Raw genomic sequence first — 26,205 nt, 5'->3', positions numbered from 1 at the left:
CCGGAGAGCGATGCTGGAACTGGGAGAGATGCTCAAGTAGCCGTTAATTAATCCCAGGATAATGAAGTTTTAAGGGCTGCAGTGGCGGCTGCGGGGCCAGGAGAGGGCACTTCCAGCTGCTCCCGGCTCCTGTGCGGAGTTCAAGTCAGTTCATCACCAGCGGGTGCAGAGCGGGGCGGGTTTGGGGAAGCCACGGCCCCCCATCTGCAGAGATGTGTCGTGTGGGTGCCCTGGAGCCTCTGCTCGCTCTGTGACCCCACGCAGGCAGGAGAGCAGCGGAAAGGTCCCGTGGTGGGTGCTGGACCCTACGTGTGGTGGCCCCATTGGCATCTCCATCCTGCCAGCCACTGTGGGACCAGCAAACCAGAGAAGTCAGTTCCCAGGCACAGGGGGATGCAGAAGGACCATGTGGGGATGACACTGACACCTCGATTTCAGCCAGACACCTGCATTTGGGAAAACACAGCTGCATGTTTCAAGGGTGACAAGCAGGGGAGGATCTTGTCAGCTCAGGGAACAGCACCCATGGGCTCGGCGCTGTAGAGGGGATGTGGTCTCCATGGAGGTCCCTTCCCCTGCCTGCAGTGGCTGGTGGGACCTCGTGGGTGTCCTGTGGTGTGGGTGGCTGGTGCAGGGCTGGGAGAGCTGAGAAAGGACCTGCAGGGCACAGGGACATGTTGGGTGTAGCACCGGGTATGTGCAGCTCCCAGGCTGTGCAGCAGCACCCACCGGGTACGCAGTGTGTGTATGGCAACCTCAGCCATGGGGCAGAGCAACCCTGAGCACCCTGGGCTGCAGCACCCAGTGTATGTACAGCAGCACCCACAAGGTGACCCACAGCCTTTGTGCCAACAGCGCCTCCCTCCCCAGGAAAATGCAGCCCTTTTCCATAGACCCACAGAATAGTTTGGGTCGGAAGGGACCTTTAATGACCCTCCCATCCATCCCCATGGGCAGGGACACCTTCCACTAGACCCAGTTGCTCCAAGCCCTGTCCAAGCTGGCATTGAATCCTTCTAGGGACGGGGCATCCACAGCTTCTCCAGGCAGCCTGTGCTGGGGCCTCACCACTCTCATCATACAACATTTCTTTATGTCCAACCAACCCTCACCCTCCTTCAGGTTAAGATGTTCATCCCTTGTCCTGTCACTACAGCCTTGGTAAAAAGTCTCTCTCTGTTTTTCTTACAATCCCCCTTTATACACAGAAAGGCCACAGTACAGTCTCCCCAGAGCCTTCTCTTCTCCAGCTGAACACCCCAACTCTCTCAGCCTGTCACCGGGGCTTGGGCACCGCTGGGATGGGTGTGGGGACCCCCTGCCGTGGTGGGTTTGGGGTGATCCCACAGGGTCCCTGTCCCCAGCTCAGCTGTGGGGAGCAAGGGCTGCCCCAGGGTCCCCTTCCCCAGGGGGGGCCCCGGCTGACGGGGACAGGGAGGCACAGTGAGGGCAAACCAGCTGCCACCCCCTGCGCCCACCCCGCTCCCCACGCAGCTCCCATCAGCTGGTTCTTGCTGCTTTGACCCCAAATTGGAAGCTGGGTTCCCAGAAGCCCTCTGGATCTGGGGCTGGCATCGTGGGGGTGGCACAGTGGGGTGGCACGGTGGGGGTACCACCACCTACCCACCACCTCCCTGCTCTCCTGTAGCCGCGGCAGTGACACGGTCACGGCTCTGGGTCTCCATGGTGGGAGTGGGGTGACCAGTGCAAGGTCACTGGTGAGAGGTGACTGGTGTGAACAGACCAGCACTGGGTGAGGTGACTGATGAGAGGTGACGGATGTGAGGTGACCAGTGTGATGTTAAAGATGGGGGTGACCAGTGTTGAGGTGACCAGTGCAAGGTGACAAGGGTAAGGTGACCAGTGAGGGGTGACCAGTGCAAGCTCATGGGTGTGAGGGGACCAGTGTGAGGTGACTGATGTGGAGTGACCAGTTCAAGGTGTCTGATGACGGGTCACCAGCATGAGATGACTGGTGTGGCTTGACCAATGGGTGTGGGGTGGCTGATGGGGGGTGACAGGTGGGAGGTGACCAGTGCGAGGTGGCCAATAAGAGGTCACAGTGTCAGGTGACTGGTGTGAGATGACAGCAGTGGGGTGACCATGCAAGGTGTCTAATGGAACGTGATCAGATTGGGGTGACCATGCAAGGTGTCTAATGGGACGTGATCAGATTGAGGTGACCGATGAGGGGTGACCAGTGCAATGTGGTGTTGTGAGGTGACTGGTGTGAGGTGACCTATAAGGGGTGACCAGCACGAGGTCACTTCAACAAAGGGAGGCTGGTGAATGGTGTGAGGCCACCCCAACCAGTGTGCTTGGTGTGAGATGACCAGTGTGAGGTGACTGGTGTGAGGTCACCCTGATGGAGGTGTCCCATGGGAGGTCACTGGTGTGAGGTGAGTGGTATGAGGTTGTGATCGCGAGGAGTGACCAGTGTGAGATGACTGCTGGGGATGACAAGTGTGAGATGGCAGCTGTGGGGTGACTCTGGAATCTTGTGTCCAGTTGTGGCCCCTCAGTTCCAGCAGGATGGGAAACTGCTGGAGAGAGTCCAGCGCAGCCACCAAGATGCTGAAGGGAGTGGAGCATCTCCCGGGTGAGGAAAGGCTGAGGGAGCTGGGGCTCTGGAGCTGGACAAGAGGACACTGAGGGGGGACTCATTCATGGGGATCAAGATGGAAAGGGGGAGTGTCAGGAGGATGGAGCCAGGCTCTTCTCGGTGACAACCAGTGACAGGACAAGGGGCAATGGGTGCAAACTGGAACACAGGAGGTTCCATTTAAATTTGAGAAGGAACTTCTTCCTGGTGAGGGTGGCAGAGCCTGGCCCAGGCTGCCCAGGGGGTTGTGGAGTCTCCTTCTGTGCAGACATTCCAACCCGCCTGGACACCTTCCTGTGTAACCTCATCTGGGTGTTCCTGCTCCAGGGGGGGATTGCACTGGATGAGCTTTCCAGGTCCCTTCAACCCCTGACATTCTGGGATTCTGGGATTGTGATTCTATGACCCTGCGAGGTGGCCACTTCGAGGTGTCCGATGCGGGATGACGCGGTCTGGTCGGTGTGCTGGGGTGTGTGCGGTGCGGGTGCGCGGTCACCTCCACGGGGGTGCCCGGTGTGACCCGTCCGGTGCGAGGACACCCCCGCGGAGTCCCCGCGGAGGACGGGGCGGGGCCAGCTCGGTGGGCGGGGCCGTGGGCGGGGCCTCCCGCCGGTGGGCGGAGCTGCGCGGAGCCGCCGCACGCGAACCCGGAGGGGCCGGTGCTGCCGCAGCGCCCGCGCGGGTCCCGCCGCACCGCCCGCCCCGCATCGCCCCGCTCCACCGGTGAGTGTCCGCCCGCGCTCCCCAACAAGTTTCTCCGCGGTGCCGCAGCGCTGCGGGCTCTGCGGGACGGGCTCTCCGCGCTCTGCCCCCCGAGCCCGTCCCGGCGCCGCTGCCCGAGGTGCGACTGTCCCCGGGTGGGGAGGGCGCGGCGGGGCGCGGGCTGGCCCGGCCGGGAGCGACCTCTCCGCCGTGTCCCGGTGCCGGGAGCGGGGCGGTGTCCGCAAGGGGCACAATTCTCAGCGCCCCGCGGTGCCCCGGGGCTGCCCGTGCGGTACTGCGCCCCGAAGGCATCAGGGGACAGCCCGCTGGGATGGAGGTGGATGCCGGTGCAGGCGGCTGCGGAGCTGACAGGGTCTTCCCCGGGGACGTGGGACCTCCCCCCGGGGATGCGGGGCCCCCCGGGGTGCAGAGCCGAGGTGCCTTCGGGGCGCCGAGGGATGTTCCAGCCCCGCGTCCGTGCGTGCGCCCGCCCGCGGGTGCCCTTGGGGTTTTGGCCCCGGGGGGCTCAGGGGTGTCCCCGATGCAGTGCGGGGAACGCGCCCCGGTGCTGGAAGCGGCACAGCTCCAGCCGTGGGCGGCCACAGGCCCCGCTGCACCGGCAGCTTCTCCGTAGCGGCCTGGCCGGGAGCCAGCTCCAGCCAGTCCCTTCTCCGGACTGAATTTCCCCGCCGTGGTTGCAGCAAGCTCCGGGATCCTCCTGCGCTTCTGGCGCTTGCTGCGTGCCGTCGGGGTGCAGCAGGGAGGAGGGGTGCACCCCAGAGCCGGGGATGTTGGCATTGGGGTGCTGCAGCCTTTGCACCCACAGCTGCGTCTGCGCCGTGCCCAGCACCCGGCTGCTCCCCTGCAGCCTACTTTTGAAAAGGACAGGAGGGATCCTGGAAGAGCTCTGCAAATTGCGCAGGGGACAGGCAATATTGCAAGGTGACTGTGGCATGGGGTGTGGGGGGAGCACACGCGTCTGTGTCACAGAATCACAGTTGCTTTGTGGTCCCCAACTATGCTGGTGCCCCTGCATGTCCCTGTGCACCCGGCGCTCCTTGGCACAGTGCTCTCCTGTCCTCCAGGTGAGAGTGGCTGGGGCAGGGGGTGCTGGGGGTGTCACCCGCTGCGGGATGTCACCCGCTGCAGGATGTCACCCACTGCAGGGTGTCCAGCAGCAAAGTCCCCCTGCGCCGTGGCAGCTGCAGGGCGCTGAAGGACTCCCCACCCGCTCCTCTGCAGCAGCGAAAACTTCAGTCCTGGAGAGAAGGATCTCATTTATTGTGCGCCGAGGTGCTGCTGCAGCTATGTCACTCCCGTGCACGCTGTACGGAAGCGCAGCCACCGGCAGGAGTCCTCTCCTGCCTGCTGCATTATTCTTCGCTAGCGCAGCGCCTTGGCCGCGCTGCCGGGGGCTGCCGGAGCCCCAGGACACCCTCAGGGCAGCCAGTGCTCTGCGCCTCTCCTGTGCTTGGGTGCTTTTGGCCTCAGGGTCTTGGTGGGCTGAAGCGGAGCTTGTGGTGGTCTGTGTGCCGGGGGAGCGCAAGGCACTGGGGAGGTGACGCGCCGAAGGTCATTGGGGCCAGCAGTGGCAGCGGGATGTCACCTGTGCTGCTTGGGAAGAGCAGAATCCAGCAAAACACCCCACTGTCCCCCCAGACTCCAAAGCCACCTCAGAGCGATGCCCTGTCCCCTTCTTGCAGCTGGTGAAATGCAGAAATAGGTCTGACCTTGCCCGATCACTCGGTACCGAACCCGGCTTTCCCAGCCCCTTGTGGTGAGCACCAGCGTCCCGTTTGGCAGGAGCCGGCCCGAAGCCCCCATGTCCCGATTCTACAGGGCAAGGACACGTCCCTCAGCACCCGGTGACAGCAGCAGCAGCGAGCCAGCACCGGCTGCACTGCATCGCCCGGGCTCTGCACCCCTCTGCTGCGCAGCACCCGCACTGCACGGCGTCACAGCAGGAGGGAGGACATATGAATATATATGTATCTTTATATCTATGGATATATCCTTATGTATCTGGTTGGGGAGGGGGGGTTGCAAATCAGCTACCTTTTTGCCAGCGAGTTGCCCGCACAAAACCGTGCCCGTGGGGTCACCAGGATGCTGCAGCCAGAGCATTTGCTGCTCCCGAGGGAGCTGCCGCCTGTTCCCTGAGCCCCAGGGATGGTCACTGGGCTTGAGCTAAAGGCCACCGAAGCGCGCCGGGACTCCTGCTCACCCCCGAGGGCTGGGAGGCTCACAGTGGTTTTGGCAAAGCCCCAGCTCCAGGAGCCGGATGACTGCAGCTCCTAATTATGACTCGAGTTTCTCCTTCTCGGGGCTGCGCAGGAGAGCCGCGAGCTGGCAGCCGTGATGTCCTCCAGCAGGATCGATGCCCAAAGCAAATAGACGGGACCCAGTGCACACTGCTTTTCAAACCTTGTGTTTTTTCCTCCCTCCCCTGGCAGCAGAGCTGGGCGCTGTGCCTGGCCCTGCTCCTGCTCAGCCCGGCGCCCGCCGGGGCTTTGCCTGTGCCAAGATCCGGAGCCACCGGTAAGTGCAGTCTGGCAAAATGCTTTTGCCCTTGGCTGCGGTCGGCCTTTCCCTCCTGGGTGAAAACCCGACTCGTCCCCACGCCGGGCTGCGTCTGCCCTCGGCTTGGCTCCCACCGGAGCCTTTGTTCCCCAAAGTGCTCTTTGATTATTAGCCCTAATAATTGTGTTATCGCATTGACTGAAGTGTTTCAGATGCCAAAGCTAATTTTGCTCTTCATGCCTTCCTTCATCAGTAATGGGATTTTGATAACATTACGCATCCAAAAGTATTGGATAGACTCGGCATAAGCCCCCATTTATTAATTAAATCGTAAATTAGGCAGTCTGAGGCTGGAATCTGAGATGTCCCGTACTGGTGTCATCCTACAGCTGGGGATGGTGCTGTCCCCGTGCTGGCGCTGGCCTGTCCCTGCCAGCCCTGGGGTGCGGGATCCAGTGTGTCCCCCCCAAGCCTGGGGACTGCCACATGCCAGTGGGCCACCCGCTCCATTGGTCCCGATGTGCTGGAAGTTGAGTGACGTTTAATCTAATCTGATGCCCGGAGGAGGAATCGCGGTGCCCCTGTGGGTCAGACAGTGGGGTTGGGGGCTGACATAGCTCCATGTCCCTTTTCGGGGCTCTGCTGGTGATTTGGGAGTAGGGAACTGCATCTGGCTCAGGCTATTGCCGCCATCTGGACCCTCACCCCACTCTCCTGGCATGGACAGTTGTCCAACTGCACCAAATCCACCGCTGCTGACACTGGCACTTGGGCACCTCCAGCCCCAGCAGCCTGGAAGGGGCTCCTGGTGCTGCAGGGGGATCCTTCACCCCAGGCATCTTAGGGAGAGCTGGTGTACTTTAATTAATCTGGGGTGCTTTTTCCTCCCCGGTTCTTCCCAGCCCTGGAAGGGCGCAGCAATGTGGGCTCTGGGCTGGCGCATCCCCAGGGATATGGGGAAGCCAGGAGCAAAGCGGGTGCTGGTGGCACAAGGTGCAGGCGGGTGCTGGGGTAGACGTGGTGCTGAGCTGGGGCACGTCCTGAGCCTGTCTGAGTGCCCGCTGAGCTGGAGATGCCCGGGGGGGATCATCCGGCTGTTGGAGGCCCAGGGAGCTGCTCTGGGGCTGCGCTGGAGCCACGGGGATGGGTGGATGCACCGGGCTGGTTTGGGTTGGCAGAGCTGATCTGCAGCCAATGCTGCAGCGGCGCTGCCATCGGCCGAGGCGTCTCGTGCTGCTGTGAACCCGCTGCGATGCCTCACACCAAAGTGATTCTGCCAAAACACCTGGAGCTGGGACCAGCCTCCAAATTGTTCGGCAATGTCACAGTGTGCCAGGGGAGACGCTTCCCACCTCCTCCTGTGGGACATGGGGTGGCCCTGGGGATGCGACTGAGATGAGGGCTGCTGGGACCAGGGATCCCCGAGGCACCACCGCTGCTCCCATCGGCCTTGAGCAGAGGGCTTAAGGGGGAAAACAACCCCAAATTTCAGTGCTGCGCAGGGATTTAGCAGCACACAGACACCCTGCAGGGCTCTGGCGCTGTCTCGCTCTGCTCCCAGCGGAGTCACTGGGTTTTCTCCTGGGACCGAAGCCTGGGAGAGCTGGGTTGGTGCCTGGGGTGGAGCTGCTGGTGTGTCCCCGCTGCTGCCCACGCAGGAGCCCTGGTCGCTGCCAGCAGCCGGGCACAGCGCTGCCTGTGCCGCAATGAGCTGCGCTGCGGCCAGGCCGGGCTTGGCTGCTGCTTTGTGCTGCATGAGAACCTGACGGAGACCCCCCGGTCTGGTGGCTGTAGCCATGGGGACCCTCAGAGGGGACAGCGGCTGCTGACACTGGTCTGGCAGAGGGTGCTGGATGCTGGAGGCCAGGCTGCTTTGCAGCTGCATGGGCAGGGGGGATCTTTGGGCTGTTCTGGGGGGGAATAGACTTCACTGGGATCCACCGGCAGAGCAGCTCCTCTGCGCAGACCCGAAGCATGTGGTGTCATGCCCCCAAAACACCTGGAGCTGTGTAAGGACGCAGCTCGGAGCAGCAGAGGACCCTGCTGCAGCGCACGGGGCTGTGCCCATCGCCAGGGCTGGGCTCCCCGCTCCCACCATGGCTTTTCTCCGGCTGCACAAGACTGATCCGTGGGAGTCAGATCCTGGTGTCCTGGCCTTGGTGATGCTTCGTGTCATGATTAAATCGCCCTGGGCTGGTGCAGTGCTGCATCCCCATGGATGCTGCCATTGTGGTACCTCTTTCTCACCCGAAGTGCCTCCAGGAGGGTGGCCTTGGGGACACAGGTGCCTCTGGGGCTCTCTGCACCTTGGAGCTGGGCAACCAGCCACCAGCATCGCTCCTGGAGACAGCCGCTCCCTGGGTGGGCAGGGAGAGGGAGATGCCAAAGGTTGGGCATCTCTGGAGCCAGTTTTCCCTATTTCCAGCACTGGCCCATCACCACCTTGGCCTTGGCTGGATGCTCTGGAGATCTCCCCAAGCGCTGCAGCCTGAGGGCACACGGAGCTGCACCCCTGGAAACGGCACCTCGTGGCTCACGTCTGCTCGTTTAGCCCATGTTCGTTTGGCTCGGCAGCAGCTCAGGGTGTGCGCTCCCCGTCTCGATCGATCCACCTCGTCTCAGCTCTCTCCTGGAGCAGCTTCTGGCTCTTCCCCAGGAGCTTGTCTGGCTTCTTTTTTCTCCCCCCGTATTGATCAGGAGCCGTTGCTATCGCATGGGGCCGTTACGGGGAGCGCGGGCGGCGTTGCGGGCAGAGCGGTGCCAGCCTGGGCTGGGTTCGGGTGCTCACGGCTGTGCGGAGCCTTCCAAGTGCCAGGTAACTCAGCCTCACCTTCTGCTGCCCTATTTAGCTGTGCTGATCTCGCCAGTGGAGTGAGGCACGGCCACCATGTCATGGTTGGTGATGGGGATCGGGCCACATGCTGCAGCACCCGTCCCCTTTTTTTGGAGGCTCTTTTGGCCACTGGCAGCTCTGCGTGCCGAGGGTGGGCTGGCTGTGCTTGGGTGAGCCTGGTGGTTCAACCATGCTTGGCTGTGGTGGCCAGTGCCATACAGGGTGCTCTGGTGTCCTCAGGCACAGCTGTGTCATCGAATTATAGAATGTCCTGAGCTGGAAGGGACCCACCAGGATCATGGAGTCCAGCTCCTGTCCCTGCACAGGACACCCCACAGGTCACCCCGTGTGTCTGAGGACGTTGTCCAGTCTCTTCTTGAACACTGTCAGGTTGGGGCCGTGACACCTCCCTGGGGAGCCTGTTCAGTGTCCAGCACCTCTGGGTGAAGAACCTTTTCCTCATGTCCCACTGCCCCTCCCTGGCACATCTCCTGCCGTTCCCTGGGCTCTGTCACTGTCACAGAGCAGAGCTCACCCTGCCCCTCCTGCTCCTGCTGAGGAACCTGCAGCCCATGAGCTCTGCCCTCAGGCTGCTCTGCTCCAGCTGAACAAACCCAGGGACTGCAGCCGCTGCTCATCCGGCTTCCCCTCCAAACCTTCCCCAGCTTCGCAGCCTCCTCTGGACACTCTCCAGCAGCTTTATCTCCTTTTCTCCTGTGTCCCAGCCCTGCACACAGTGAATGCTGCAGGTGAGGCCGCCCCAGCGCAGAGCAGAGCGGGACAATCCCCCCTGCCCGGCTGGTACTGGTGGCTCATGTTCAACCTGCCATCGACCAGAACCCCTGATCCCCCTCTGCAGAGCTGCCACAGCTCAGGGTACCATGCTCTCCAGCATCTCCAGGTGCTTTTTCCATGAGTGCTGTGGTGGCACATGGTGAAACCCCTGGATGAGGTGCTGATGAGGAGTGGTGCCCATGGCCCCCACAGTCTCCCTGTGGGTAGGAAGGACGTGAGCGCCCTGTCTCCTTGCATGGGACCGTGCTTTAGCCACCACACCGGGGGCTGGACAGGCCGTGGACTCTCCCAGTGTGCCTGGGGTGTGGGTGACCTTGACCTCTGCAGCTGCCAAGCTCTATGGCTGTATAAGCAGTTACCTCGATGCGATCTCTCGTTTGCTTCCCAGCTAATTAGCAAGGCGGCTGCCTGCGGCGGGGTCTCTGCAGCACCGCAGCAGCGTTGGAGGAAAGTGGAAAGCCGAGAGCCGTAGTGGGGAGGGAGGGAAGGAACTCGCCGGCCCCTTGGCACCGAAACGCCAGCTGGCTCAGGGGGGCGGCTGCGGCAGCGCCTGCTCCAGCCCCGGCACCAGCCCCAGTTCCAGCTCCGTGTGTCCATCCTCTGCTTGCTGGGGCAGCAGTGACGCTGCAGCAAGGGACAGTCGGGAAAGGTGGGTGCGGGGAAGGCAGCACCCATGGGTGCCAGGACAGGCTCTGCATCCTGGCTGCAGGACCCCTCTCACCGCCGAAGCAGATTCGGGCTTTGCATTGTCACCCGCCCCTTCCCCTGCGTCACCTCGGCGCTGTCCTGGTTTCACAGAGGCGAAGGCACAGACGACCTGATCTGCCTGGCCCGGCATCCCGGTGCCAGCGCTGGTCCCCCTGCAGGGAGGTGCCCCCAGGGAGGACTCTGTGAGCAGCTCCAGGTGGTCCCAATGCTTTGGGGGGCACTCCCCAGCACCGAGGGGGACCCCGCTACCTGGGGGGTGCCAGGTAGTGCTGGGCTGGGGGATGCTGCTGTGGTTGGAGATGCTGGGGAGCTGAGCAGGGGGGCAGGATGGGGTTGCCCCCTCCCCTGCTCGCTGCACACTCAGTCCCGTTGGTGCATTGACCTTTAGGTGTCCGGCTGAGCCTGTGGGAACCATGGCAGAGCTCAGCACATCCTCCCGGTGGTGGGAACTGGTGGTTCTGACTTGGGAGCATCAGAAGCCATTAATCCGGTACCCAAATGATGAATGATGGCTGTCTTTAAGACCACATTTAACTGTTAGATGACTCTTGGTTTTGCTGTAAATAATGCAGCCAGTGTGACAGGCACGCAGGTCCTCTATCAAAGGCAAGTGCCAGCCTTACAAGCTCTCCCTTGTGAGCCCAGGGCTGGGTCCCCTTCCTCTAGTGCAGGGGCTCTGTGATGAGGAGCCGGGATCCTGACACGTGGGGCAGGAGCTCATCACGGGGCCCCTGGCTCTGCCTGGACTTGCAGTGTCTGTCTCCTGTGTCACCAGGGTGGGGACCCTGGATGTGACCCCACGGCAGAGCAGTTGTGGGGATGGACAGGAGATGTGTTTGCTGCTGGCTGGGCAGCTCATCACATTTTTACAGGAACCGTGTAATTCTCCAGTGTGGTGCCCCCCCCGAATTACTCGTCTCCCAGGGGAGGGCCTGTGACCGGCCTGACGAGCCCCAGCACATCATTATTTTTAATTAGCCGAGCTGGGTGGTGGCTGGTGCTGAGGTGGTGAGTGGAGCGTGCCTGGCAGGGAGGGGGGTGCAGGCAGCTCCAGTCCCCTGGGGATGCCATGGGAGCCCAGCTTCAGGGTGGTGAGTGGCACTGTGGGTGCCCATGGGTGCTGGTGGCCATGTCACCAGCCCAGGCAGCCACGGGGGCCCGGCACAGCACTGAGCTGGGAGGAGCGATGTGGGTCATCCCTGCGCCAGCAGCTCAGCCCTGCTCGTGGGGTTTCTGTCTGAGGGCGCTGCTGCCCCGTGTTGTGCCTCAGTTTCCCTTGGCAGCCGGTGAGGCTGGAGAGCTCAGGGGTCTGGCCGATGGCACCTGCTCGTAGTCGGGTGCAGGGGCAGGGAAGCATCTCTCTGCGTGGGTGATGTCTTGGCAGCTCATGTCTTGTGATGCCACTTGCTGCTACCTGGGCATCATCCTCCCTCCATCACACCCCTCATCAGTCCCGCTGCCGCGTCTCATTTCCCAGCCTGATATAAATATCCTGCCCTGAAAAGTGTGGGGCTGGAAGAGCAGAAACTCCATCAATCTCAGCAGTGTAACTCAGGAGGGGGGTGTGGGCGGAGAGGGGTTGCCAGGGGAAAAAGTGCTCCCTGAGCTGCGGGAGATGCCTGAGCCTGGGGTGCTGCTGGAGGGTCTGATCCGGGACTGGGAATGCAGCTGGTTTTGGGTCCCTCATGCCAGGAAAGCCCTTGAGGTGCTGGAGTGAGTTGAGAGAAGGGAACGGAGCTGGTGAGGGGCTGGAGCACAAGTGTGATGGAGCGGCTGAGGGACCTGGGGGTTCAGCTGGAGAACAGGAGCTGAGGGGAGACCTTCTGATCTCTGAACTGCCTGAAAGGAGCTTGGAGCCAGGGGGGTCGGGCTCTGCTCCCCAGGAACAAGCACCGGGAGCAGAGGAAACGGCCTCAAGTTGCGCCAGGGGAGGTTGAGGTTGGATCTGGGGAACAATTTCTTCCCCAAAGGGCTGTGGGGCATTGGAACAGGCTGCCCAGGGCAGTGCTGGAGTCACCATCCCTGGAGGGTTGGACAGACGGACATGAGGTTCTCAGGACATGGGGCAGGGACAGGGGTGGGGAAACGGGTGGACTCAATGATCTTGAGGGTGTTTTCCAGCCAACATGATTCTGTGATTCTACTGCAGATTCGTGCTGGGGCTGGGGAAGGGGTTGGGCTCGGGGTTTGCCGGGCTGGGTCATTGCAGAGCCCCTTCACACGGGCTCCAGCAGCATCCCCTGCTCCCAGCGGCCCCTCCTCTCCCTCCTCCCTGGTCCCTCGCTCTCCCTGTGCCTCCGCACATCCCTTGCTAGAAATTCTCTGTTAATTAAATGGCCATTAGAAAGCAAGTCATGTTTTTGCCTTAAGTAGACTTACTTATCTTGTTGCTGAGAGCTGAAACTCTGGCCTGGCATGTCCCCTCCATGTCTGACGCTGGACATGCTGCTCCCAAAATGACAGGATCGTTGGGGGATCTTTGCTTGTGCGAAAGGCCAGAGGGGCATGCAGCCACTGCACTGGCGGGTCCAGCAGAGAGGGACTCCCCCCACAGCCTGGGATGCCACAGAGCTGCTGGCACTGAGACAGGCTGAGAGAGCTGGGGTGTTCAGCTGGGAAAGAGAAGCTCCGGAGAGACCTTATTGAGGCCTTTTCATACTTAAAAGGGACCCATAAGAAAGATGGGGACAGTTGTGCCTATTGCGATAGGACAAGGGGTGATGGTTTTAAACTAAAGGAGGGAGATTCAGGTCGGATGTGAGGAAGAAATTGTTGTCCCTGAGGGTGGTGAGAGCCTGGCCCAGGTTGGCCAGAGAGGTGGTGGATGAACCATCCCTGGAGACATCCCAGGCCAGGCTGGACAGGGCTCTGAGCAACCTGAGCTGGTGCAGATGTCCCTGCTCATGGCAGGGGGGGCACTGGGGGAGCTGGGAAGGTCCCTCCAACCCAAACCATTCTGTGATCCTAAATATCTACCCCCTCAGTCCCTGCGTGTCCCCAAGATCACCACAGGAACCAGCTCCATGGGGCCCAGGCTTCCTGCCGACACTGGGGCGGGATGGGGCCCCCACTTGGGGCCAGTTTGGGATTTTCATTACTGGTCACCCAAGCCCAAATGCTGGTGAGGGGTGCAGGTTTTGGGGTCCCAAAGCTGATGTTTGTGTAGGGGTGGGGGGATCCTCACCTCTCCATCTCAGTGGAATGACAGCCCTTCAGTTTGATGGGTGCTGTAACCTGGGGTTTTCCATCCCATGAAGGAGAGATCACTCATCGCCCAGGACCCAGGGTGACAGCAGCCCTTCATTAACTCACAACATCCCCCACATTGGGGTCTCCAGCACCCACTGCCCTGGGCCAAGAGAGCGGGGATCGACCCCCCCGTAATCCCTCCCACAGCCCAGCAGCTCTGCCAGTGCTAATTGCTGCCTCAGCCTCGTTAATATGGATTTGTTGCTGCTTTCTGCCATCCGTCATCGCAGCGGCATCTCCCCAGCAGGGAGAGCTTTGGGCTGCCCGGATCCCCCACAGAGGAACCGGGAGGTGCCAGCAGCTGGATGCCCCGAAATCCCCCACCTGCCGGGGACATCCCGGTCCTGCCGTATGTCCCCTGGGTCCCTTTCTGGGTCTGGTCCTTCCACAACATCTCAGCTGATGACAGCAGGAGCACAACAGGGGGGTGGAGGAGAGGTGTCCCGAGGACCCCGGGGGGCAAACTGGGTGATCAGATGCTTTCTTATTTCTTTTTATGCACAAACTTTGCTGTTTGCCCCACTTTCTCCAGCCAGTTTGCATAACCCAGCAGGGATGATTTGCCAGTGGGTGAAGACCCCCCCTGGTTTCTTGTATGCACACCCCGCTTCTCCCTGCATAGTCCCCAAAAGCTTCCACCCCAACCGATGGTTTCTCCTCTATAAACCCCCGTCCCCATCCATCTCCCATCCTGTCCCATTGGTGGATGTGGAAGTGAAGGAGCCCCTGCCTGGGGCAGTGGGTACCAGTGATGCTCAGCAAAAAAGACCATCATTGTGGAAACCCCAAATCCCCCTATTTTTGGCTTGCAGCAGCCCAGAGGTCTCTGGGATGGAACCTTTTGCAGGAGGAGGAGGGATGGAGGGCTTGCAGAACGAATTTTCTGGGGTCAAAACTGATTTTCCCAGTATGGGGATGACCTGGGATCACTGGCCCCAGCGTGAGATTTCCCGACAGACCTTGGGGTGCTGCCGGCAAACGAAGCTCAGCCTGGCTTTTAATTACACCGGCTCCGTGTAAATGGGGAAATGGGGCTCGTCCCTTTGGAACATGGTTGGGCTGGAGCCAGCCCCTCTTGTTGTAAATCAGCAGGGTGATGGGGCCAGAGGGGTTTACACCAGCAAGGGGTCAAAGCCCTGATGGGGCTCGTTTTGGGCTCAGTGCAGCTTATAAGGGCTTTAATAGCTGGGGGGGAACAGGGTGGGATTTCAGTGGTGATGGGGGGTGGAGGGGGTTTTGCTGGATACAGCCCCTGGGGGGCTGTGCTGGGTTGGCCCCTGACGGCTTCTTCTAGGGCAGATGTTTGCAGCTGGTGGGAAATGCACCGTGGGGTGCTGGGGGTCCGGAGCGAGTTGGTGCAGGATGGTGCACAGGGGTCTGGGGGCAGCACGCGGGGGGCTGCAGGGACAACGTGCTGCAGGGACAGTGTGATCTGGGTGCCCAGCTGACACAGTGTTGGGTCCCCCCACACCAGCACGGGGGTCCTGCTCCCTGGATGAGCCCCTGTGTGTTCTGGAGGGTGGGGAGTGGGTCCTGCCCTCCCCCTGGAGCTGGGGGTCCGCGGGTGTGAGACCCCCTTCCCAGCCAGCACACTCCCCTTCCCAGCCGTATTTATTAATGATGCCTTAACCCACGCTTGTTCTTGGGCCAAGGACTGATACAAACAGTTATTTATAACTGTCTTTATTTATTTATGTCCTTGAGACGCTGGGGTCTTGGCGGAAGGACGGCGGGCGGGGGGTGGCGGGGGCAGCTCCAAACCTCTGCGGTTTTGCAGAAGGAATAAAGAAGAAACTTCAAGCGCTGGAGAAATCGCAGCGATTGGCCTCAGCGAGGGCGGCTGAGCGGGGCTTGGGGGGCAGCATTGATAGTGGGGGGGCTGAGCTCCCTTCCCGCCGACAGCCGGGACGGCTCCGACAGCCACCCTGGTCTGGCCAGCGGCTGCTGCAACTTGCGGAGAGGGGAAAAATATGCAAAAGAAGAATAAAACCAAACCACAAGGCAGCAGAGCCAGAGCAGGACTGCATTGCAGTGCTGCTGGCTGGGCCGGCGCCGCTCGGCCGCCCCGGTGCCTTCCCGGCTGCACCGGGTGGTGGGGTCAGGGTGCTGGGGGGCACAGGGTGCTGGGGGGGTACAGGGTGCTGGGACAGGCCCATCAGCCTGGGAATCTGCTCATGGGGCTGGAACGGCTTCACACCCGCAGCCGAGGGGTTGGGCTTCCCCCGTTGTATCTGCACCGTGTGTGGTGAGGGACAGGGGATGTGACCAAGGACACCAGCCGAGGCGGTGGCAGAGTGGGGATTGGCGGGTGAGGCGCTGTGGCCCAGGACACGCTGCCCCACTGCCTGTCCTCCTGCCCCACACACTGCACCCTGGCTGCCCCCAGCCTGCCCCCGGGGCCCTGCCCCACGGCACCCACACCTGTCCCACCCTGCCCAGCTCTGGCCCCTTGTGTGGGTGGCAGGATTGGGCCCCAACCCCCATCCCCATGGCGGGAGCTGCAGCATCCCATGGGGCTCCCCCCAGCAACTGGGTCCCCATGAGCCTCTGCCCTCATCCAGCCCCTCCCGTGCCTCAGTTTCCCCACTAGTCTTCAGATCTGCCAGCACCTGGTGAGCACACAGGCTGCTGGGGTAGGTAATGGAGCAATTAATGATGCTAATTAGCTTGCCCTGTTCAAAAATAGCCACCGCAGCCTGTCCCCTCCGTAGCTTGTCCTTTTGTGCCTCCCCCGACACCCGGGGCTCCCACGCTGTCCGGAAGGGTTTTTCCTTATTGCATTATAAATTCTTTCCAGAAATCAATCAGCAGCCGCTCGTGGCAGCACTTGGTGGGGGACAGGCTGTCTCGGTGCCCTCAGCCCGCAGGGGGTGCGTGCTAAATGTGCAGCTGGCCCGTGCGTTCTACACCAGCCCCTTCCAGCAGAGTGCACACTCACGGCGTGTGTGCAAATGTAACTCATGAGCAGCTGTGCATGCACACGCACGCTGGCACAGTGTGTGTGTGTGTACAAACATATCTCTGTGCGGGCTGTTCCACAGGCTGCGGGCATGGGTGTGCACACCCGCGTGGGTACATGCACACCCGTTTGCACGAGTGCTTGAAGAGCCACACGTGTGCACAGGCACTTGCACCCTGACACAGCCCTGAGCAGACGTGCTCACACGTGCACACCCATTAGCACATCCACAAATGCTTCCACCCACACACGTGTGTGCACACGCACTCCCACACACATCTGCACAAGCACTTGTATAAGTGTGCATATCCTCAAACAAGCGTGCATATCCCACGCACAAGCATTTGCATGTGCGCACAGACATGGCTGCACATTCATGTGTGCACAGGTGTGCTTGCACTTGCATTTGCACATGTGCACAGACATGCACACACGCAGATCCCGTACCTATACACTCACACGTGCACAGATGCATGCGTACTGCCCCAACATTTGCATTCCTCCCCGCGCACAAGCACTTGCACACGTGCACACACACGCTGCAGGTGCACAGCGCCCCTTGCTGTGTCCCCACCACGCTGTCCCATCCCCAGGGACCGCGACTGCGCTGGGCCGGGCGGTGTTGGTGTCGGTGTGTGCAGCGGGATGTGAGCAGCATTGCAATCGCAGCATCGCAGTGGCAGCTGCGCTGTGTCGCGCTGCAGAGCGCTGCAGTGGGGCTGCAGCCTGGGGAGCCCTGGGAGCCCCCAGGGCAGCGCTGGGTGCCGGGGGTGAGTGTGCTGGTGGGGGGGCAGCTCGGCCAGGTGCCCCATGCTGGGTGCTGCCACCCTGTACCACACTTTTGGGTGCAGAGCAGGTGCCACCCTGTGGTTTCCCCCCCAGCCTGGTGGTGCTGCACACCCACTGGCACCCTTGCTTTGCAACCCTCGTCCTTTCAGTGCACCCATGGGTGCTCGCAGGGTGTCAGTGGCCCGGACCCCCCCACCATGTATCTGTGGGTGAGGGCAGAGCCAGGACTGAACCCACCCCAACCTGGGGGGCAGGGGAGGGGCATCTCCCTGCACCTGGGGTCCCTGCGAAGCTGCTGTCCCGCAGCTCCAGGTGCCATTGCAGGGTCTGGGGGCTCGGTGCAGCATCGCCCACCCTGGGGGCTCAGCCCTGCCCGGCCTTTTTCTTCTTCCCAAAGCCGTCTGCAGAGCTTGGCCCCGGCCCTGCTTTGGCAGAGCTCAGCGTTTGCACAGAAATACAGGTCAGGTCAGGGAGCCGGCGCTGCAGAACCGCTGCCGCCCCTGCAGCGCGCTGGCTCGCGGCCACGCTGCCCCGGCAGCATCTGCTGCAGCCTGTGTGTTCCTCCCAGCAAACCCCACTTTGCAGGGGTTGTGATGGGTGAAAAAAAAACGCTCATGTTGGTCTTCTTGCAGTAAAAGTTCCAGTTGGAAATGCTGCGGCTCCCCTGGGGGTGTAAAAACCCCATCCAAGGGGGGGTTATGGGATGAAAAGAAGCCGTGAGACCGTGAGGCTGTGGGGAGCTGCTGGCCTCATGGCAAGCAGGGGACAGCATCCTGTCCCTGTCTTCATCCCTGTCAACACATAAAAAGGGGCTCCACATCAGCATCTTCTTCCCAGTGGGCTGGATTGGAAAGCTGCCTGCAGCTCCCAGTGCCGCTCAGTGCTGCCCAGTGCCTCCAGTGCCACCCAGTGCCACCCAGTGCTGCCCAGCGCCTCCAATGCCACCCAGTGCCACCCAGTGCCGCCCAGTGCTGCCCAGTGCCACCCAGTGCTGCCCAGTGTTGCCCAGTGCCACCCAGTGCCACCCAGTGCCACCCAGTGCACCCTCCATGGGGAGAGGGCTGAAATCCGGCAGTTCCTGGTTCCCCCAGAGCAGGATGTGGTGGCTGGGCCCACCTCCAGCATCTTGCTCCAGCCCCCAGGCACTGTCTGCTGCCGAGTGACAGGGATTTGGATGTCGAATTGTGGCCATGTGACGCTGATTCTGGCACTTGCAGCAGCTGCAGCCGCTCTGTGGGGCGTGAAGGTGGCCGTGTCCGAGGCCCAAGGGCAGGAGAAGGAGCTGGTGGAGTGTGGAAAGCTTCTTAGATGCTCAGCATGTTTGAGGGGCTCCACGCAGAGCAGGTCCAAGCAGGTTGACCTCCACAGACATCCATGATGGATAAATCCACAGGAGGAGCTGGTGGTCGTGGTGGTTGCTGGTCTCAGAGGTGCAGGCTGGGGAGAAGGGATGCTCCGGAGTTCCAGGACCTTGGTGGTTGCATCCCATGAATGACCATGTCCTGCAGTCCCTGCAGATGTTGTAGCCCTGTGGTCCATGCAGACGTTGTAGCCCTGCGGTCATGCAGATGTTGTAGCCCTGCAGTCCATGCAGATGTTGTAGCCCTGCGGTCCATGCAGATGTTGTAGCCCTGCGGTCATGCAGATGTTGTCCTCGGTGCTCAGGGACACAGCCTGGGCACAGGGAGGGGTGGGGGCAGCAGGGACTAGGGTGACCACTCAGTGTTGACCATGTTGTGTTTCAGGGAGCCCCTGACCCACCATGACGTTCAAGCAAGCATCTATGATGGCCCCAGAGGCCACAGCCACCACGATGCCCATGGCCACAATGGAGAACTCCACTGAGGCTGGGGGACCGGGCGAGAGCAAGGAGGACATGTTCACCAAGCTGAGGGACAAGTTCATGAATGAACTCAACAAGATCCCCCGTGAGTAGCTGCCTCCTTTTCCAGGTATCACCCCCATCACGATCTCACCACTGCTCTGGTCCCAGTGCAGCGTGTGGGACAAGGCATTGGGGTGGCTGGGGCTGGGAGGGAGCCATGGGGCTGACGGTGACACTGGTCTTTGCCTGCAGTGCCGCCCTGGGCCCTCATCGCCATCGCGGTGGTAGCCGGGCTCCTCATCCTCACCTGCTGCTTCTGCATCTGCAAGAAGTGCTGCTGCAAGAAGAAGAAGAACAAGAAGGAGAAAGGCAAAGGCATGAAGAACGCCATGAACATGAAGGACATGAAGTCGGGCAACCAGGTGACGTCCTTCTGGACTGCTTGGCCTTGTCTATGCTTGGTGTTGTAGGACAATCCCTCTGGTGGAGTTACGAACCATGTCAGGGCACTTGTAGCTCCAGCAGCAGAGAGGGATGGAGGCACCAGGCTCCTGGGATGGGTTGGTGCAGACATGGGACAAAACTGAGGCAGCAGCACCATCCTCCTCCTGTGCCTGGTGGCCCAGATGGAACCAGGCTCAAGCTGGCCTGGACCTGCCAATGCCTCACCTGAACTAGCAAATGTTAATTTAATCCCTTACATCTGCCCACTTTCCCCCGAGTTGCCCTCATTTCACTGAGTTGTGCCTTTAGCCAGGAGATGGGACCACCAGGCTGGTTTGGGGTCCCTGAAAAACTGGTGCTGATGCTGGTGCATGGAGCGGAGCTGGGGCTGTGTCCCCAGCCTGGGGACGAAGGAGCCTTTGAGCCCTCTGGAGGGGGTGGGAGGCTTTGGACTCTGTTCCTGCTCCTCAGGGCCCCATGGGCACCATAGGTACGTGGACAAGGCTGAGGGGAGATGCTCCATCAGACCTGCCCGTGTCCCCACGGTGGTGGGAGATAGGGGGGGATCCCCCATGGGGGGTGAGGGCTGTGTCCCCAGGGGCTCAGCAGGGCTGTGGTTCCCCACCGCCCCGGGGTCCCTCGTTGATGCTCTCTGTAACGTGGTTCTTCCCTCCCGCTGCTCTCGCTGTTGTCCCTCCTGGTGGCCCCGGCTGCGTGTTCCCTCTCGGTCCCGGGACACCCTCCACGGTAGGTGCCACCACCAGCCTCCTGCTCCATCAGCTGCATCCGGGGTGGGACAGGGGACATGTCAGAGGGGTGATAAGGAGCTGGGGCTCCCACCCTCTGGGCCATGGCTTGGAGAGAGGTGGCTTTGCCTTAGCCGTGGAGGGGTTGTGTCTGTTATGAAGTCGATGGCACGGCCCTGCTCAGCCCTTGGCACCAGCTGCGGGGCTCCCCCAGGCAGGGCTTGTCCCTGCACCTTTTGGAGGGGGTTCCTTGTGTGCAGCCCCCCTATACACCCACTCATCTCCCCTCGCTGGACCTGACCCCGTGTCCCAGCGCCCCAAGGCAGCCCCTGCCCCTCCCACCATCCGCTGGACCAGCACCCACAGCCCAGGACTCCCCGGCCGTGGCGGGTGTGGGCAGAGCCAGAGCCCCACCCGGGCTGCTCCTTGTCCCCAGCATGGGGGTGTCCATCCCCATCGTGGGGAGGACCCAGGGGTTGAGTTGCCACTAAGGCTGGGGTGCTGGAGGTCCCCCGGGGTGTGGGGATGGGGACGCCGGGCTGACCCTGCAGCTGCCGTTGCAGGATCAACAGGACGATGATGATGCTGAGACGGGTCTGACAGAGGGGGAAGGAGAGGAGGAGGAGAAGGAGCCGGAGAACCTGGGCAAGCTGCAGTTCTCGCTGGACTATGATTTCCAGGCGAACCAGGTGATGAATTGGGGTTCGGCTGAGGAGATGGGGAGTGGGGTTTGCACAGGGAGGGTGTTTGAGAGGAGAAACCTCCCTGTTGGACCCGGCTGACACGGGAGGGAGCAGGGAGCGGGTGCTGTGACATGGGGAGTCCTGTCCCATGCTGGGCTGGAGATGAGCCCTTGGAATCTGCAGCGTGTAGCTGAAGAGCCTCTCACCCCTCCAGCTGACGGTGGGGATCCTCCAAGCCGCAGAGCTGCCGGCTTTGGACATGGGTGGCACCTCAGACCCGTACGTCAAGGTGTTCCTGCTCCCTGATAAGAAGAAAAAGTATGAGACCAAAGTGCAGAAGAAGACATTGAACCCTGCCTTCAATGAGACCTTCACCTTCAAGGTGAGCCGCTTTCCACCCACAACATGGGACCTTGTCTCCCACTCCTGTCTTCCCCCCTGGCTGTGTCTCGGTCCCGTACTTTGCCCCTCGCTGCTGGGACCGGTTGGTCCTGGCTTGTGCTTCTCCGAGCCTGTTGCCAGCCCGGTGGCTTCTTTGTGTAGGTCCCCTACCAGGAACTGGGCGGGAAGACGCTGGTGATGGCCATCTATGACTTTGACCGCTTCTCCAAGCACGACATCATCGGCGAGGTGAAGGTGCCCATGAACACAGTGGACCTGGGCCAGCCCATTGAGGAGTGGCGGGACCTGCAAAGTGGCGAGAAGGAGGAGGTGGGAGCGGGAACAGCATGAGGCCCTTGGCCGGCTGGAATCCTTGGCAAGGGGGGTTGCATAGGGGCACAAAGATGCTGAGGGGTCTGGAGCATCTTTCTGATGAGGAAAGGCTGAGAGAGCTGCGGCTGTTGAGCTGGAGAAGAGAAGCTGAGAGGGATCTGCTCAATGGGATCAATATCTCAGGGTGGGTGTCAGAGGATGGACCAGACTCTGTTCAGTGGTGCCCAACGCCAGGGTGAGGGGCAACGGGCACAGACTGAAACACAGGAGGCTCCATGTGAACATGAGGAGAAACTTGTTTGCTGGGAGGTGCCAGAGCCTGGCCCAGGCTGCCCAGAGCGGGTGTGGAGTCTCCTTCTCTGAGACATTCAAACCCCCTGGACCCACCTGTGTGATCTGCTCTGTGACCCTGCGTGAGCAGGGCTGGGCTGGGGATCTACAGAGCTCCTGCAACCCCACCAGCCTGGGGTTCTGGGATTCTGGGGTTGAGATGTGGGGTGGCCATGGGGCAAGTTCTGCTTCCTGGGCCACCCCACAGTGCTCAGGGTGGTGACTGCTGTGGGGTCCCAGCTCAGTGCCATATCCTGGCCGTGAGTGCTGGGCAGGATTTGCCCCTGTTTTCCCCCATGCAAAAGCCTTTCTGCAACAAAAATGAAGAATGTAAATGTCTTGGGTGCTGTGCTGGGCCTGGCCTGCCCCACACCTGAATGATCAGACCCTTGTGCCAGTGCATGGGGTGCCAGCTCACACCTGCATCAAAGGCTGAGCAGGGTTTGGGGGTCACTGCGGTACGAGGCAGTGACAGGGCTCTGATATCTGTTCCCTGCTCCCCTTGGCAGCCAGAGAAGCTGGGAGACATCTGCATCTCCCTCCGGTACGTGCCCACAGCCGGGAAACTCACTGTCTGCATCCTGGAGGCCAAGAACCTGAAGAAGATGGATGTCGGGGGTCTCTCAGGTGGGTGTCCTCCCCCGCCCCGCTGGGGGGCACTGAGCATCCTGTGTTGGGAAGGACACTGAGGCCATCACTCTGGCGGGACTCGGGGAAACCTGTTCCAGTGCTGGGACCTCCCGTGCCAGAGGCAGCTCAAGGTCTGGCTGGGGGGAGAGGGGAGATGGGAATGGGATGAGCCCCCAGACCCATAGGTAGGACATATTGAACTGGGTCCACCATTGTGTCCACGACCAGGACACTGCAGGACGTGGGTGGTGAAAATGCTCCTGGTCCTGCTGTCCTCGACATGGAGCCCGGGACCTCAGCTGACAGTGTGTTTTGTGCCAGAAGGGTGTCCCCAGCTCCAGCCCAGGGCTGAGCTCGCTGCCCAAGGGTCCCCAGCTCTTTCCAGACATTTCTTAACCAGGAGAAGAGCACTACCTGCAAGGCTGGAAGGGTTCATCTTTATTGCTGGAGTGTCCTGCTCCAGAAATGGGGTGACAGGCCAGCACCCACCGGTGTCACTGCTCTGTCCCCAGCCCTCCTGCCTGGGGATCCACAGGATGCAGAAAAGCTCCATACCTTGGCCAGTTGCTCCTACAAATCCTCTCCAGGCCAAATATTTTGCCTTCAGTCTCCATCCACAAACCTCGGAGCACCTTTGCTCATGAAGGTCTCGTTAGCCCATGGTGCACATTGGCCTGGGTTGAGCCTTCTCCTGGGGCCAGGCCAGTGACAGCCCGTGGGCTGACGCACCATCCTGCCCCCCAGATCCCTACGTGAAGATCCACCTGCTGCAGAATGGCAAGAGGTTGAAGAAGAAGAAGACCACAGTCAAGAAGAAGACCCTGAACCCCTATTTCAATGAGTCCTTCAGCTTCGAGATCCCCTTCGAGCAGATACAGGTTTGTCTGATGACTTCACTGGGACGCAGACAGGGTGGGGTGATGGGACACGTCCCGCAGCTGCCTGGGCCCATGTCCCAGCCTGAGCAGCTCCTGCCCAGCTCCTGCTCTGGTCACCCATGAGGTACGTCCCATCCCAGCCTGGGCCTGGGCTGGTGCTCAGGGCAGCTGGTGCAGGGACAGAGGTGGGAGATGCGACCCCAACCCAGATCACAGCTGGAACAGGGCATTGCTCCTGGTCCTGTAGCGCTCACCGCTGGCGTAGCAGGGACCCCCCTGTGGTCCCAGGGGTATTTTGGACCATTGGTAGATACTTTCTACTCCTCCCTCTTAGCCCCAGCACATGTCCCTTGCCCCAGCCCAGCCCCATCAAGCCCTGTAGCCCGCAGCTCATCCCACCAGATCTTTCCCTGGTGGCCACGTCAGGATGAGCTGGGATCCCACCAGGGCTCTGCAGCCCTGTGCTCCTTGTGGAGGGAGCTGGAGGAAGCCATGGACACTGCGGGGACCCTGTCCCGAAACGGGCCATGGTGGGGCTCAGCAATGGGGGATCCCTGGCGCAACCTGCCGAGCCACCCCACGGTGGGGACAGCGTGGAGGCCGTCAGCGGCCATGGGCGCTGCGCCTTCCTGCCCGTCTAAAGAAGGTTTCCTCCTTTAGAAAGTGCAGGTGGTCATCACGGTGCTGGACTACGACAAGCTGGGGAAGAATGAAGCCATCGGCAAGATCTTCACGGGCTTCAACTCCACGGGCACGGAGCTGCGGCACTGGTCCGACATGCTGGCCAACCCCCGGCGGCCCATCGCCCAGTGGCACTCGCTGAAGCCAGAGGAAGAAGTAGATGCAGCTCTCGGCAAAAACAAATAGGAAGAGGTGCCGGCCAGCGCGGCGCGGCACTGCGGACAGTCAAAGCGACCCAGAGCTACTGATACCTCAGTTACGCAACTTTTGGTTTTGTTTTCCCTTTTTGTTCTGTTTTAAGCTGAAATACCCTTTGATGGCTGTGGAAGGGTTTCCAGACAGTGCCAAGAGCTTCCAGGGGAAGAGGTTAAAGACATGGATGGTTCTTTTCGTTCTTCAGCATCGTCCCCTTCTGCTGCATGTCACATCTCCGCCCGCCGTCCCTTCCAGGTGCGAAGCCACCGTCACGCCTGGGACCTTCCCCGGTGGCCGTGTCACCAGCCTGCAGCATCGCTGCCACCGTCCTGCCCCGGGGTGCGCGTGGGGAACCGCCAGACGTCACATGGAGGTGACAGCAGAGCCCAATAGTGTGAGATGATCAGACCTCCTGCGCTCGCTTGGAGCACAAACAGCCGCGTGGACACCCGAACGGTGGAGAAGACCCTTTATGGGGGACGTGGGTGGCTCCCCCCCGGCTCTGCCTCCCCTGCCCAGGACAGACCAGAGCTGGGGTTCGCGCTGAGGACAGAGAGTGTCCCCAGCCAGCTCCAGGTTTGGCTTCTCCTGCGGGAGGTTTGCAGGATGGGCTGGTCGGGGGTGCTGAGCCTGGCAGCCGGAGCCACGGGGTCAGTGTGAGCACCGGGACCCCCGGGTGGGCTGCTCTGTGTGGTGGGATGTGCGTGGAACAGCGGCACCGGCTCTGTGGCCAGCGCTGGCTGGTTTCCACGCGTGTCCCACCACGCCTGGCTGAAAATGGTGGATCAAGATGCTTCCACGGGGCAGGTTTACACTGAGAGGTTCCCAGAGTGGTCCCAGGTCCCTCCCCAATGGCCATTGTGTGTCCCCAGGGCCCAGCCCCAGCGTGGACACCCCAGCGCAGCCCTGGGGCTGTGGGGAGCTCCAGTCCCGCCACTGCATCCCCCCCCGTGATGCTGGAGGGAAGGGTGAGATTGAGCCCATGGCCGACAAGGGACCAAAGCCCTGTCCCCCGGGAGCTGCTGCTCCCCACGCAGCCACTGGATCCCCCCGTCCTGCTCCCCTCGGGGGTTTAAGCCATATCTGTGTCCCTGACTGTGGGCAAGAGCTTCTCCAGGCCACCTCTCCCATCATGGGATGATGGGAGGCCAAGCCCCTGAGCTGCAGAACCAGCACCGGGAGAGGGACTGGCAGCTCTGCCCAGTTCAGCCCAGTTTGTACTGGACATGAGCTGGTGTTACTGTCCCGACTCCGACTCCCCAGCAGCCCCGTGCTCCTGCTCCGCTTCGCTGCCCTGGCCTCTGTTTTGCAGGTTTGGCACCGTTAGGGGTGTTGAATCTTTGGCGGGGGGCTCATGGTGGAGAAGCAGAGCTCGGGGGGGTGTCCTGGGCTGGGGACAAAGTGCCAAAGCTGAGCTCACTCCAGCATTGTCAGATGCTTCAGCAGCCCCTGTGGCCCCCACTTCCCATCTCAGCCCAGGCTGGATGGGGGAGATGATGGGAAACAGCTCGGGGGGGCAGGTTGGAGATGGGGATGCGCCCCCTCCCCTGGAGGGATGTGCAGCTCTGTGACATGTCCCCAGGGAGGGACATGCCCGGTGGTGGGGGTGGCTGGATGGAGACCTCCAAAGCCCATGGCCACCACCACCCCCTCGACTGCGTTTGGCTCATGGGGCTGCTGGAGCTGCAGGGGGAGGGGGGCACAGGGGCCACGTTGGGCTACGAGGGCCAGTGACTGGCTGGGCAGGGCTTTAATTAGTCCCTTTTCCTACCAGATGTGCCAGTGTCAGCAAACAAGGTCCTGCCCTGCTCGTGTAGCCAGAGGGAGAAGAAATGTCGGGGCGCTTTTAATGACCAGGGAGCTGGGGGGTGGCTGGTGCCCCTTGGCGGGGGGCACCGGCAGGATTCGGTCTCTCAAATGAG

The 26,205-nt window shown here is 61.5% G+C and overlaps 1 protein-coding gene across 1 annotated transcript; it reads left to right on the top strand.

Annotated features, from left to right (window-relative positions):
• Positions 1 to 3,240: 3,240 nt before the first annotated feature.
• On the top strand, positions 3,241 to 24,274 carry SYT2 (synaptotagmin 2; the record flags this gene model as incomplete). Its single annotated transcript, XM_082068916.1, has 9 exons — positions 3,241 to 3,325; positions 18,903 to 19,085; positions 19,235 to 19,404; positions 20,745 to 20,861; positions 21,070 to 21,237; positions 21,399 to 21,566; positions 22,409 to 22,526; positions 23,274 to 23,407; positions 24,068 to 24,274. The coding sequence occupies exons 2-9, from the start codon at positions 18,920 to 18,922 to the stop codon at positions 24,272 to 24,274; spliced, it is 1,248 nt and encodes a 415-aa protein (XP_081925042.1). The 5' UTR covers positions 3,241 to 3,325; positions 18,903 to 18,919.
• Positions 24,275 to 26,205: the final 1,931 nt, after the last annotated feature.

Source organism: Streptopelia decaocto (assembly GCF_964273445.1).
Source record: "Streptopelia decaocto genome assembly, chromosome: 19".
In the NCBI taxonomy this organism is placed as follows: domain Eukaryota; kingdom Metazoa; phylum Chordata; class Aves; order Columbiformes; family Columbidae; genus Streptopelia; species Streptopelia decaocto.
This window is presented reverse-complemented; position numbering and strand designations above follow the sequence as displayed.